At 44.8% G+C, this 12918-nt stretch overlaps 1 protein-coding gene across 3 annotated transcripts in view; it reads left to right on the plus strand.

Moving 5' to 3' along the window:
• Positions 1 to 11647, plus strand: part of LOC142575294 (neprilysin-1-like) — a 35701-nt gene extending 24054 nt beyond the window's left edge. The window contains exons 9-16 of one of the 3 annotated variants that reach the window (XM_075684539.1): positions 248 to 306; positions 935 to 986; positions 2065 to 2132; positions 3008 to 3138; positions 5790 to 5855; positions 7282 to 7383; positions 8145 to 8221; positions 11297 to 11647. In XM_075684539.1, coding sequence (XP_075540654.1) covers positions 248 to 306; positions 935 to 986; positions 2065 to 2132; positions 3008 to 3138; positions 5790 to 5855; positions 7282 to 7383; positions 8145 to 8221; positions 11297 to 11396 — 655 coding nt within the window. In that variant the 3' untranslated portion in view covers positions 11397 to 11647. Of the gene's footprint in view, positions 1 to 247; positions 307 to 934; positions 987 to 2064; positions 2133 to 3007; positions 3139 to 5789; positions 5856 to 7281; positions 7384 to 8144; positions 8222 to 8674; positions 8802 to 11296 lie in introns of those variants that run through there. The other 2 variants (XM_075684540.1, XR_012826621.1) reach the window with 2 other exon arrangements.
• Positions 11648 to 12918: the final 1271 nt, after the last annotated feature.

The raw sequence follows: 12918 nt of genomic DNA on the forward strand, positions 1-12918 counted from the left end.
TCAGGTAAACGAACAATTATCTATCACTCAGATTTTCAGAACGAACGTGAACTTTGGTAGCACAGTTAAAGATACCATATTACAACGCTGAAGATGGCATAGCCCAAAGATTGGTCAGTTAACATTCTAGCAAAAGAAGCTTGTGCTTTCGGTCGGAGTAGCCTATATGGTAAAGTTAATTGGGCATGACATGCGATTGATCTGCTTTTGCGTAGGCTTGATTTGATTGCACGTGTTTCAATTTCAGCGAGGCATTCAACGCTGCCATGGTGAACGCCTACTGCAAGTGGACGGAAAACAAAATCTGTGAGCCACAATTTAGCACATTCGCTCACGACGGTGCGCGAGCGCATATTTTGGTACTTTTTTCCATCTCATGCAGGGATGCGGGAAAACTGCGCTCACTGCGTCGCTCCTCCACGCATAGTCTCTGGCGAAAGCCTCGCTATGCATGAATTAACGAATGAATGTTCAGCAGAGAAGGGTCGCAGAGCGCAAACTTTATTATTTTAGGCAACCGGAATGAAGTAATCTTACTGCTTATGTTAACTGCAGGAAACAAACATTGCGCGATTGAAGTCTCACACTATTGAAGGCGCTTAAAAGGCATTGCATGTGGGCTGGCTATATTATCTTGCTTTCATCCTCATTGTCCTCTTATTGCATATGCAGTACATTTAGCTCGTTGACAATTGAGTACCCTGTCTCTTTTTTCTTTACTGCGAAAAAAAGATTGCGTGTGTTTGCGTGGGTGCATGTACTGGGGATATTCTCGCACACACCGTTTATTATGGGGTGTCTTGAGTATAGTACAAGTGTGCTAAATTGGTGCAGTTGAGGATCCAAATAAAAAAACACCCATTTAGCACCCTCAAAAGTACTAAAACGACGCTATATTGATTCTGCATTGTGCTCCTTCGATTCTCTGTGACAGATATCCCGGCAGGCATTATGCAACAGCCTTTCTTTGATGCTGGGCTGCCCAAGTAAGCCATGCGTTGCTAATTTAAACATTTCTTCTCTGTCTTTATTATAGCGTTCTAGCAAAGAGTGTTCAAAAATACTTTTAAATGCTTTTGTCGCAACCTTACCACATTCTCTCGACTCCATATTAAGGGGCGGGAATTATTCAAGCTTGATGTATTCTACGTGTGGCTTAAATTATTATTGCAGAATTAAACAAGATATCTCATTAGTAAATATCCTGGACAGGAACAGCCAATGTTTCCAGAATCCGCGAGCAGAAAGCAAGCGGTGAAACCCGTTTTTTAGTATAGCCAAACAAACTCAAACTTGAATTCAGCCAACGATATATACGTAGATTTTGCTCGGCCAAGGCGCGCTTCACGCATGCAAAAGTACAAACTTTTGAACCGAGGTTCAAATTTAAACCCTTCAAAGCTTTTAACAATGACAGCCAATAGTAATCGTAAAATTCGAAGCCGTAAAGTAATAATTAAGGAATGATTTGCCAAAGAAGTACTGAGGGGCAGGCGTGCAGAAGTCTTATTATAAGCATACCAGAGTGAATCGAACGTTAGGCTCTGGTTGGCATGCACAGACCTGCCAATGTTTTTGGCGCGAAAGAAAGCAGACGAAAGCAAATTAGGTGCTTTTTTCTTTCCGCCTCTCCATTCTTCCACTTTCCTTTGGCGCCAAAGGCATTGAAATTTATTAAGCGTGGTTTAAATATTCGTCTTGAACTTCAAAGAGCGCATATTAGGAACACATGCATTTTTTTCAAGTTTACATAGTCGCACTTTTCAATGCACAGATTCATAAAATGGCAGAGATGTTGATATGACCTCGCTAATAAGTGTGGTCGGTTTGATCCCGGCTGCGGTGGCTGCATTTCCATGGGGACGAAATGAAAAAAAAAAAAACGCTCGTGTTGTTAGATTTAGGTGCACGTTAAAGAACTCCAGATGGTTAAAAGTTGCACGGAGTCCCCCACCTTCTACAGGTGCGGGACTGCATGCTTTTACTAATTTTACAGCTGTAAAATTAGTAACAATCGTACTTACAGCGTACATTTCGTACTGACAGCCGCACTGTTTATTACAGGTACATAAATTATGCCATCCTCGGGTACATAGTTTTTCATGAAATTACACATGGATTCGACAGCCATGGTAAGAGTTGCGATCACTGGCTATTCAATGAGGGTACAGTGGACTTTCTTTTTTCTTAAAAGAGACATTTATGAGAAAATGAGTAATCTTCGAGCACGTAAGTGTGTTTGTGCTTTATAGATACGACTGCTCAGAGGGAAGTTCTAACGATGTGTCTGAGTAGCTACGGGTTCTGCTGCTGTACATGCAGTCAACAGTAGAGTTCGAATGGTCAAATCCTCCATTTGTATACGAAAATGCGAGGAAAACATTATCATACACCGAAATGTATATCACGAAGCTATACGGGAAATTCACACGGGTTTCTAAAAGAAAGAAAGCTTCGCATTTGAAGCAAAACTATTTTTTGTCCAGGAGATAAAATCTGCAGCCAGAACCTTCTGGTTTAGTCGCGCTAACTAGCTCTGAGTTCGCGCGACTAGGTAGTAGTAAGATTATAGTAAGGTAGATAGATAGTAAGATAGATTGTGTTGTGAGTCGGCTAGCAGGCATTAGTGTATGAAAGGTGCAAAAGATGCCCTTTGATTGCTTTCACCTATGTGTTGGCGTGCTTTTGTCCCAAGAGCATGCGTGAGACCCCACAATTCTTACCCGCATTCGGATAGGAGTGCCATGCAAAAAACAACTATACCGTTCAAGTGAAAACGTTAATGAGCCCCAGGATGTCCACATCACTACGAAGCCCACCACTATATAACGTCTATTTTACATGGTGGAAGATACGACTTTGTATTCTATAACCACAGACAGTTCCTCCCCACCCACTTTTTCGTGCATTATTATCCAGTTAGATTCAAACATTTTCCTGCTCGAATACAGCTATATTGTCTGCAACCAGCCGCTCATTTCCCGGCTGGCATTCGTGCTTCGTACAGGAAGCCTGTACGACGAGAACGGCAGAAGACAGGATTGGTGGAGCGCGAAGACAGCGCAAGTATTTCGCGACAAAGCCCAGTGCTTCGTGAACCAGTACGGGAACATCACAGACGCCGACACTCAGATGAAGGTGAGAGGATCTTTCGCCGCGAACAGGATCAGTCGCAGGCCAGGTCAGTTTCAGAGGTGGAAGCGTAATTCTCCGAGATAAACATGTTCTTAAGCTAGTTGGTGCGTGACAGTAAATGATTTCAGTGCGAAACAGGCGCCCATAAATACTAGACACATATAAGCGGTGCAGGCGCTTACTTAAGCGCACTATGCGGACCATCCAATCGATATTGTTTGCTAGAATTGTTCCGCGCACACAGCCGACATACTGCACTTTCTTCGCGTACAGTGAGGGACACCAACGTATCGTTAATGCAAATGCCTGCTCTGCGTTTGGTGAAGAATGCTTCCTCTGTCTCACATGTTCACGGTGAAATATCTCACAGCAATAATTAAAAAAAAGACAGTTGCATGTGAGATCATTGGAAGTATTATGAAACCTCTGCCGCCCCCAAGTACTCTTGTTATGTGATCGTCTGTGAACTGATTATCGGAAATATTTCACCATTGTTTTTTACTCGGTGACCAGACCACTGAAGCATATTCCAACATAAGCCAGACTAACGATCTGTAGGCTGTAAGCTTGCACTGCTTTGTAGTCGCCCTTAACGTTACCTTGAGATAACCTAGTTTTCTGAATCATCTTCATCAGCAGCAGCAGCAGCCTTCGAACTTGCTAATTTCTTCCCCCCACCTATGTTTCTGTCGCCCTCGACTGCGCTTCCCTTCCCATAACGCCCATTATGTAACTCTAGTGGTCCACCGGTTATTTGTCCTACGCATTACATGGCCCGCTCGGTTTCATTTTTTTTCTCTTGCTGTCAACTAGAATATCGTGTCTGCTCTCTGATGCATCCCACTCTCTTCCTGTCTGTTAACGTAACGCCTAACGTTTTTCGTTCCATCGCTATTTGCGCGGTCCTTTACTTATTCTCGAGCTTCTTTGTTAACCTCCAAGTTTCTTCTCCATATGTTAACATGCACCGGTAGAATGCGATGATAGCATACTTGTCATTTCAGCGACAGTCGTAAGCTTCGAGTCATGATTTGCAAATTCCTGCCGTATTCCCTCCAAACAATTTTTATTCTTCTACAAATTTCTTTCTCATGATGAGTTTTCTGAATGCCGTCAAACAAATGAAATGGACATGTTTATGCCACTTCACGTCAGAGAAATACCGTCCCACAACGAAATTCACTCACATGATTTAGGTTATTCCCGCTGTGAACAAACGGAAGATGCAGTTGGTGTTTCTTCTTAGTGAAGATTACAGTAACAGTTTTCTTAAAATGTAACTTAATTTGGAATGTGCTGCTTTCATTTACAGAATAAAGAAAGAAACGCCACTTCTTGGTTATGTGAATTAGTGACACTCGAGTACAGAACGCAATAATCTGTGTTTAGGCGCATTGGCTGGCGTGTTGTATACGACCTAGCTGAACGAAGGCATTTATATAAATAACGAATGAAAGGGGCCCCAACACTGAGCCTTGGGCACACACATCACGTGAACGAATGACGACAGAGAGCGATCAAATTTAACACACAGATACCCTTATCGTAAGTACTCTGTTATCCACTTGAATAATAATAGTACCATGATTACCAGTAAAATAAATACTCCCAGTTTGGTAATCAGCTTGATGTGACAAATCCCACGAAATGCTTTCGTATAGTCGATAAAAACAGCATTGATTTGACTACGCAGCTTCAATTATGAGGCAATTTCATGACTAAATTCAATAAGTTGTGTCGCAGCAGAAAACCGTGGTCGAAAACCATGTTCATTTGTCGATAGTAAGTTGTTGAAAGACAGGTACTAAATTATATGCTTGTGAATGATGCGTTCTAGTACATTATAACAGGCAGGTATAAAGAAGATGTGTCTGTAATTGGAAATAATTTCTTTCTCGCCAAACTTTCTAACGGAGGCGTCATACGCCGAGCAGGAATTTAAGCTCGATAATGTTGACGACGGGCTGCACTCTCTGTCCTTGATAATTTCAGACAGATGCACGCAACTCCCTATTTTTCTTATCGTGCTAGTTCATGTCGTATCACCGTTGTTGTTGAACGACGGCCTGCGTTATTTCATATCTTGTCCATACTCTGCCCAATATCAATATCGCGATATCTTCACTGTCCTACTCGTAGTACCATAGCACAGTGTTGCATATGCAGTCTCTCTTGGGATCCTCGTTTGCTGCTCTGACTGAACGACGCAGCAGAATCTCTTCTAGTGAAAGTCAAGCTTCCAAGAAAAGTGCAGTTTCGTCCGGTCTCTCTCGACTGCATGGAACAGAAGGCGTAGAAGTGAACGAGAAGTTCATGCGATTATCTGGACCAACTGCTTTCGAAGCGGGCTATCCCGCAGGATGGTCGGCGTAGTTGTCGAAGGCCATTCTTCTTCATTGTATGCATTACGCAGTAGGAGAAAACGGAACGACGTGAAACGGCGAGCATCATGCGCACTTCTTGTCATGTGGCGGTGGGTCATAACGCTGCCAAATATCTTGTCCGCTTCACTCTGTCTCGTGTTCCTTTAAGACCGTTCGGGGGATTTCATTCGTCTAGAAAATTTCCCCTCTGCAATTTTTGTTCTGCACGTGTAACTGCTGCAAATACGGGCCCGAGGTAATACCTCTATATTCAAGAAATTTTCCTTTTAGCTGCCATCTTCACACACGCTGGGCGAAGACATCTCCGACAACGCGTCCGCTCGTCAAAGTTATTTGGTAAGTTTATTTTACAGGTCTGCTTGAATGCATGCCGTGCGCTCGCAGCAAGATTCTTTTTTTTTTCCCTTAGACAGCCTGCCCTGAAGCCCTCTATAGTCGGGTACAACTTTAGAAGGCGGCGACACCTGCCCCTCAAAGGCACAAAAGCCTCCACCAATGAGCGCGCACTCTAGACTAACGTCATGAGCCGGACGGCCGGTGAGCCCACAGACGGGGAACACGGCAGCCCGCGCTTCGAACTGCGCCAAGTCGCGCCAGTGAGACTATTTCTTTAGTCGCCGAGTCAATCGGCTGCTGCACTTCGGTCATTTGGGCGGGGCCTCTCCCGCCTTCTTAACTTGTTCCCAACTATAGTAGGGTGTTAAAACGGAAGCCTGGAAGTTCATGTAGATATCGTAGCGCCCAAGAGAGCGCTTGATCAGCGAATCATGTGGGGGCAGGTTACATGGCGAATAGCTAAAGTTATGACTATCAGCGCTTCTTTTCTTTTTCTTCTTTAAAGGGCACCGTTTGTTCTTACTGCCCCTTCCGTTTTTTTTTTTTTTGCACCGATCATCAGCCTATCCCCTTTCGACGAATTACATTGGACGAAAACAACCACATTGAACAGATGGAAAAGTCTTTTCGCTAAAGCATCATATTAGCTGTGTCTACCGTGTTCGAAAAAAATCGTCAGTATCAAAAATCGTCAGACAAGCGTCATTATCATGTCTAGGAAGCCGAAATTGTCTTCATCACGAAGGTTTAGTAAGGCAGAGCGAGATTTCGAGCACAGTTCTTGCGCGTTGAAATGTGTACTGACTGAACGCAAACTTGCTCTTCCCACAGTAAACTGCGAAAATTAAGTTCTGAGCTCATACATACATTAACAGCTCGTAAAGCCAGGGACAAACATAGAACAGATATACACAGTTCTTCTATGCCTCTTCTACATTTGGGGCTCGTTTTATGCGTGGTCATGGATAACAAACTAGCCCGAATTTCTGCCCAAGTGAAGTTCAGGTTCTGTGCCTATCTTGTTCCGGTATCCTGATGATGCAAGGATGCAATCCCGTACATTGTGCTCTCTCTCTAATTTTTTTTTGTCGTTAGCTGTTTCGCCTGCAGAATACAGAGTGTTTCATCTTTTCGTTTTTGTCTCTAATTTCATATGGTGAAAAGCCAACTATAGTTTGTCTGTGAGCTGGTGCCAAAGCCTGCAGATACGAGAGCAGGGGCTGTGGTTTGTAAGGATTCTTTTCCTCGAATTCTATTCATTTCATATGATACGTAACTTTTGATGGCCCGTTCAGACAATAGCGGTGGACCGCCTTCGTAAGTGTCAAAGACGAAGTTCGGAAACAATGGAAGGACGAAAACAAAGAAATGCCGCCCCAGCTCTGCAATAATGGCTATAAATCTGCACTGTCGCTTTTCCACGCAGGCGTTCCAAGCGCTGATGCAGCAGGAAAAGGATTCAATGCAACTGCTTCCCGGTCTTGAGTCCTACACATTCGAGCAACTCCACTTCATCGGTGGTGCGCAGGTGCGTTTACAGAAGTTCATGACCAAATGTAGGAATTTGAAGTAATAGGACGGCGGAAACTCGCAAGGTGGAGAGAAGTAATTAATAAAGGGAAAATGAGACATCCACCCAATCGTAGCAATTGATACAAACGAAACCCATACGGGTTCCTCTATAGAAAGGCTGCAGTTGAAGAAAAATTCGTCCTGGTCCAGGACTCGATCCCGGGACCATCGCCTTTCCGGGGCAGCGCCACTCTACCATCTGGTCTAACCAGGCGGCTAGCAGACGGCAGGGCGAAGTCGAAATCATCAACAACTTCCTTCGAGTTGTTGATAAGTACAACTCAAAGATCTTTTAGTTTTGTCCTTGAGAGGGCGTAGCATATCTTCGTAGCAGATCTTGGGAATGAATATCTCGAAATGTGTGGAAACAAACATCTATGTAGATTTACCAGCTTCAATTCCACGATCGCAAAGATGCACTCGCTCCATATAAATGCTAACTTGCTTAGCATAATTTAATTAAGTAGGGAATTTATCAGTCCTTGTCGCACAAATTCTGGTGTCTATTGATGATAAAAACGCATCGCCGAAAAAGGATGACCCCTTTATCGCTCTACTACACGCGTGGCACGCAATAATAACGTTTTATTATCTGGAACTTTTCCGCATTTCGAAAACTTTTGTGGGCACGCTTGTCAAGAATAACAATGTCCCACTTTGCTAAGAAACGCATACTCTTAAACGCCATTAACGTGCCATTCTAATCTTTATTCACAGCCGTGGTGCAAGAAGTATGACCTGGCTAAGAAGAAATTCGTAATTGAAGAGGACGTTCACTCCGTCTCTGAGCAGAGGTAGGCTGTTTCATTCAGGGGCGAAATCCGTTTTAGAAAGAGCTTGGTGGGTTATTACGAAGGCGAGTGAGGAAAGAGGTGCTCGTGGAAAATAAATCCGTATTCAATAAGCATTCGTTAATCTAGGTCCGCTCGTGAAAGCAAGCGCCAGTCATTAGTGACAGCGACCATATCACCAGGGAAGGTTGTCGGCTAATGACAGACACCTCTTACGAAAAAAAAGAAAAGCTTCACGAATTCGGCCTAAGTTTCGGACTAACAGCGCGGCGCTTCGTTGCTGTGCTAGAATGGAGGGTCATTTTACGGCGGCCGCACAGCTCTCATATCGATAATTTTTTGGTTTTGTCGTTCAGTAAATATTACCTCATCATATAATTTTGATCGAAAACAATTGTTACAGAATCGCTCGAGCCGCTAATGTGCCTGACTTCTTTTCTTTTCTGCGCTGCATAGGGATTTGCTCAAGTACATGCGACAATCCGTGGAACAACTGGTCTGAATTTTCATTATAGCCATGCGGCAAGTCTTCCTAATGAAACAAACAAACAAACAAACAAACAAACAAACAAACAAACGAACAAACAAACAAACAAACAAACGAACGAACAAACAAAAGCCATCTACTGGTGCACGTTCTGTTTCTTTTTTTTTTCTTTTGTATTTCGCCGTGATTCGCGTCCATATCACAACACGCATTTAATGTTCGTCCGTGTGCGCAGTCTCTTGGAAACATTTCGTTAGAGAACAAAAGTGTGTATCTCTGTACGTTACCCAAATCCTGCATTGTTATGGAATATATACAAGAAGCGTCGATTATTGTAACGTGTCAGTATACAAACACGTACAGCGCTAGCATGTACGGTAAGGAATGAGAGAGGTGTTCCGACGCCGGATTCTCGATCCTCGCGGCTTGCCGTCCGACGTTAATTGCAGTGAATGGCACCGATCCGAGCTAGGCGTGCCATGGGCATCAGGACACCAGGAGACTGGGCAGATCTAGGTGACGACGCTGCGCTGTAAAAACTTGAACAATTTATTTAAAACGTGGTGAAGGGTAAGAAGGAGGGAAGCGCAGTCGGGGATGGCAGAAAACTTGGTGGTGCGATTAAATGAGGAAATTCGCAGGTAGAAATTGGTATCAGCTAGCGCAAGACAGGGGTAATTGGAGATCGCACGAATAGGCCTTCGTCCTGGCAGTGGACATAAAGATAGGCTGCTGCTACTGCTCTTGCTGATAATGCTGAATCATTGAGATGAGGAGAGAGAGTACAGAGATACATGGCGGGCTCCTTAAGTAGCCCAGACGTAAGAATAGCTGTAGTCGCGTGACCTCGTACGTGTGAGGGTCTTGGCGAAACGGGGAGTGGTCTTCCCTCTAATTGGCCGCCCGTCACGTGGCATCCGCAGCCGCTTTTGGATTGGCCGTTTCTCTGGGCCAAGTTACCGCTTTTTCCGGTGAGGATGTCATCCCCTTGCCCAAAGGTGCGTAGAAAATAGCCATTCCCTGCGGCGATGACTCGCTGGTAACTGAAATAGGTTTAAGCTTTCCGGTTATGCGGATGATTTAGCGACACACGCCGCAACAAAACCTTTACTTTTGCGCTCTCCCTTGCTCTTTCGCTGTCGCCTTACCTACGGGCTGCATAGCCAATCAGACACAAGTCTGGTTGGATTTCTGCCTTTTTTTTCCTTTCCAGCTTTCTGTCTCCGCTGGATCTAAGATAGCGGCAATACTGACAACCACATACATGCAGCTAGGATGCGCGAACTATACGGGATTACTGGACTGCTGTTGCCTTCCCAATAAACAGCACGCTATTCGTAAACCTATTGCAATCCTATATCTATACACTCGGTTGCAACAGCTCGCCGAGTTGAGTTGAATAACATGTTTAGTATTGCCTCTAGAACTGCAGCTGCGGCGGATGTGGTTCAATTTATACTCACGGACAATTTTCTGCGGCTATGAATGGAAAGCTACGAGTGCGTGACTGCGACGCATGTGTTACAGCGCCAAGTAGTCCGGCAGTGTTTGACAGTGCTTTTGGCTGCTCGGAACAGACGCTGAATCGACGCACCGTCCACGTGCAACGATTTCGCGTTTCCCAAGACGCGGAAGGGAAAAGCCGCAAAATAAGTAAACCTTGACACTCAGTGGTGTGTTCTGTCTTATTTAACTGCCGCTAATAAGGTGCTTATTACTCAAGTGATTTTTGTGCGCCAAAAAACGACACGGAGGTGAGAGAAGACGGCGCACCACCTCTATCACGTCCGTTTCGTTTTTTGTCGCGCAAAAATCATTTTAGTAATGTATTACCAACTTGCCCGGAATGCTGCTCTCATTAAGGTGTTTATGTTTTGACTTGCCCAGCCTAAACTGACGCGCATTAAAACGCGGGACTCTTTTGAGAAGCGCTCTCACTTGTGCGCGCTTTGCCTTTGTAGTTTTCTGTTCATAGCCGCAGAAAGTTGTCCGCGAGTATAGTGAGCATCCTACAACAGGGTCGTTGAAATGTCAGGCCTGCGTGGTGATATATATAGGAAAAGTTTAGACAGGTTCACCTTGTCGAACGTTCGCGTTTGTGGGAGTATTTCACATTATTATTATTATTATTATTATTATTATTATTATTATTATTATTATTATTATTATTATTATTATTATTCAGACCAACCTTGTGCGCGCACATAAGTTAGTGCGGGGTATGCGAGTCATATCTTTTTTTGTTGTTGTTGTTGTTGGCTTGCACCTTAAAACTTGAGTAGGAGAGGCTTAGATCCACAGAATTGAACGGGCTATTTGGGCACGAATTTGCAATCATCGCATCTCTTTGAATGCACCTGCATGCTTTTCTTTTTCCTTCTTTGTCCTGAGCAGCAGGCTAGGTGACTTCTACCTCAGGCTGATATCTAATTAGAATGAAGAGACCTCTATGCACGGGTGCACGACATAAAAAACTACAAGTGCTCCGGTTTTGTGTCTACGTTCCTCGCGTTTATTGTTGACGTGGCGATGCGGCCGACTGTCCGTGATGGTGTTGCACGCAGAGCGAAAGCAGACGCACGCTCTCGCAGGGTCAACGTGGCCTTGGGAAACACGCCGCAGTTTGCAGCCGCTTTCAAGTGCCCGCCAGAGAGCAAGATGAACTTCGCGAAGACATGCAGGGTGTGGTGAAAGGAGCGCCCCTCCACTGCACGTGCCTGCCTGACCGTCACGTGCGAAGACCATATCTGCGGCCGCGTCGTCTATCCGCGGTCTGCAAAGTGGTGGATGCCAAAGAAGTCAACGCGTGCAATAAATATCGCTTTCATAAACACTCTTTTCAGTTGGCCTGTGACAAGGAGTAGAGAGAGAGAGATAGAGAACGGCAAAGGAAAGACAGGGAGGCTAACCAGAGATTATCTCCGGTTGGATACCCTGTACTGGGGGAGGGACAAGGGGATGCAATAGGTGAGAAAGAAAGAAGGATAAAAAAAGGAAAAGAAAACCTAAACACAGACAAGGAGTAACACAGTATGCATGTCATGACCTATCATTTACGTTCGTTACACACTCTTGTCATGCTGTGTCATGTGTGGTACATGCCAAATTAACGAAACGACCATGAGAGCACCAAGGCGTAGGCGGCTAGATAGAACTGTCAAAGTCGCAAATGATCGCCAAGAAATGCTTCGCATTTAAAGATGCTAGTGTTTTACATGCCATAACCACAGTCTGATTACGAAGTTTACCTCGTTATAGCTGTCTAATAACTTGCTATCCCCCTCCCCACGTGTAGGGTAGCAAACTGGACTCAGTCTGGTTAACCTCCCTGCCTTTCCTTCTTTCCTTTTCTGTCTTTCTCTCTCTCTCTCTCTCTCTCCTATCGCAATCAATGCTTCGCCTTCCGGGCAAAACTGAGACTTTTTATGGCGATGGCAAATGTACGGACACTGGAGGTGCATTTCTGCCGTCAAGCACCGTCGCTGCGAGGTTCCGTATAAAGTTCAAGGGTGATAACGTCGTCGCCGCGCGCCGTATGCTGTATGTGCGAGTGAAAGCGTGGAAAGGCGAGTCTACGATGTCGGCTCAATCTCGCGCGCGCAAGAAAGGAATCCGGGTAGGAAACGCGCCGACTTCCATAGCGTACAACACACCAAAGGGAGCGAGGGGGGCGTCCTACTCCGGCGGCTGCTGCGTATGGCGCTATCTTGAAAGCGATCTGCGATGAGGAGAGAGCGCGCCGAGTGCTGATAGCTTCATGTGCGCCATGCTTTCTCCGCTTAGTTCGCGTTAAAGCGAGAAGCAGCACGAAGGTCAATTCGCCCACTGCTGCTCCCGCGGTTCCTCGTCTTTTCCGCACCACCACGTGCAACATATCGCAAAACTATCAGCCTATACGATAAAGGAAACTTCGAAGCCATTAATGACGAACTGACTGCCTTTCTACCAAACTTTCAATCTAGATTTTACGAGCGAACCACTCACACTAATTGGACGCTGCTTAAAAGTAAATTTATTGACTTAGCAGACAAACATGTACCGAAAATTACTTACCGTCCAAACCGTCGGAACCCATAGTTCACTAACCATGTAAAGAGACTAGAAAATAAGAAAAAAAGTACTTTTTCGATCTGCCAAGCAAAGTACGAATGCTAACACATGGGAAAAGTATTATTCTGCCGAAAAAAAAATGAACTTATCTGCCGTTCACAGC

This window comes from Dermacentor variabilis, chromosome 3, assembly GCF_050947875.1.
Source record: "Dermacentor variabilis isolate Ectoservices chromosome 3, ASM5094787v1, whole genome shotgun sequence".
NCBI classification, from domain to species: domain Eukaryota; kingdom Metazoa; phylum Arthropoda; class Arachnida; order Ixodida; family Ixodidae; genus Dermacentor; species Dermacentor variabilis.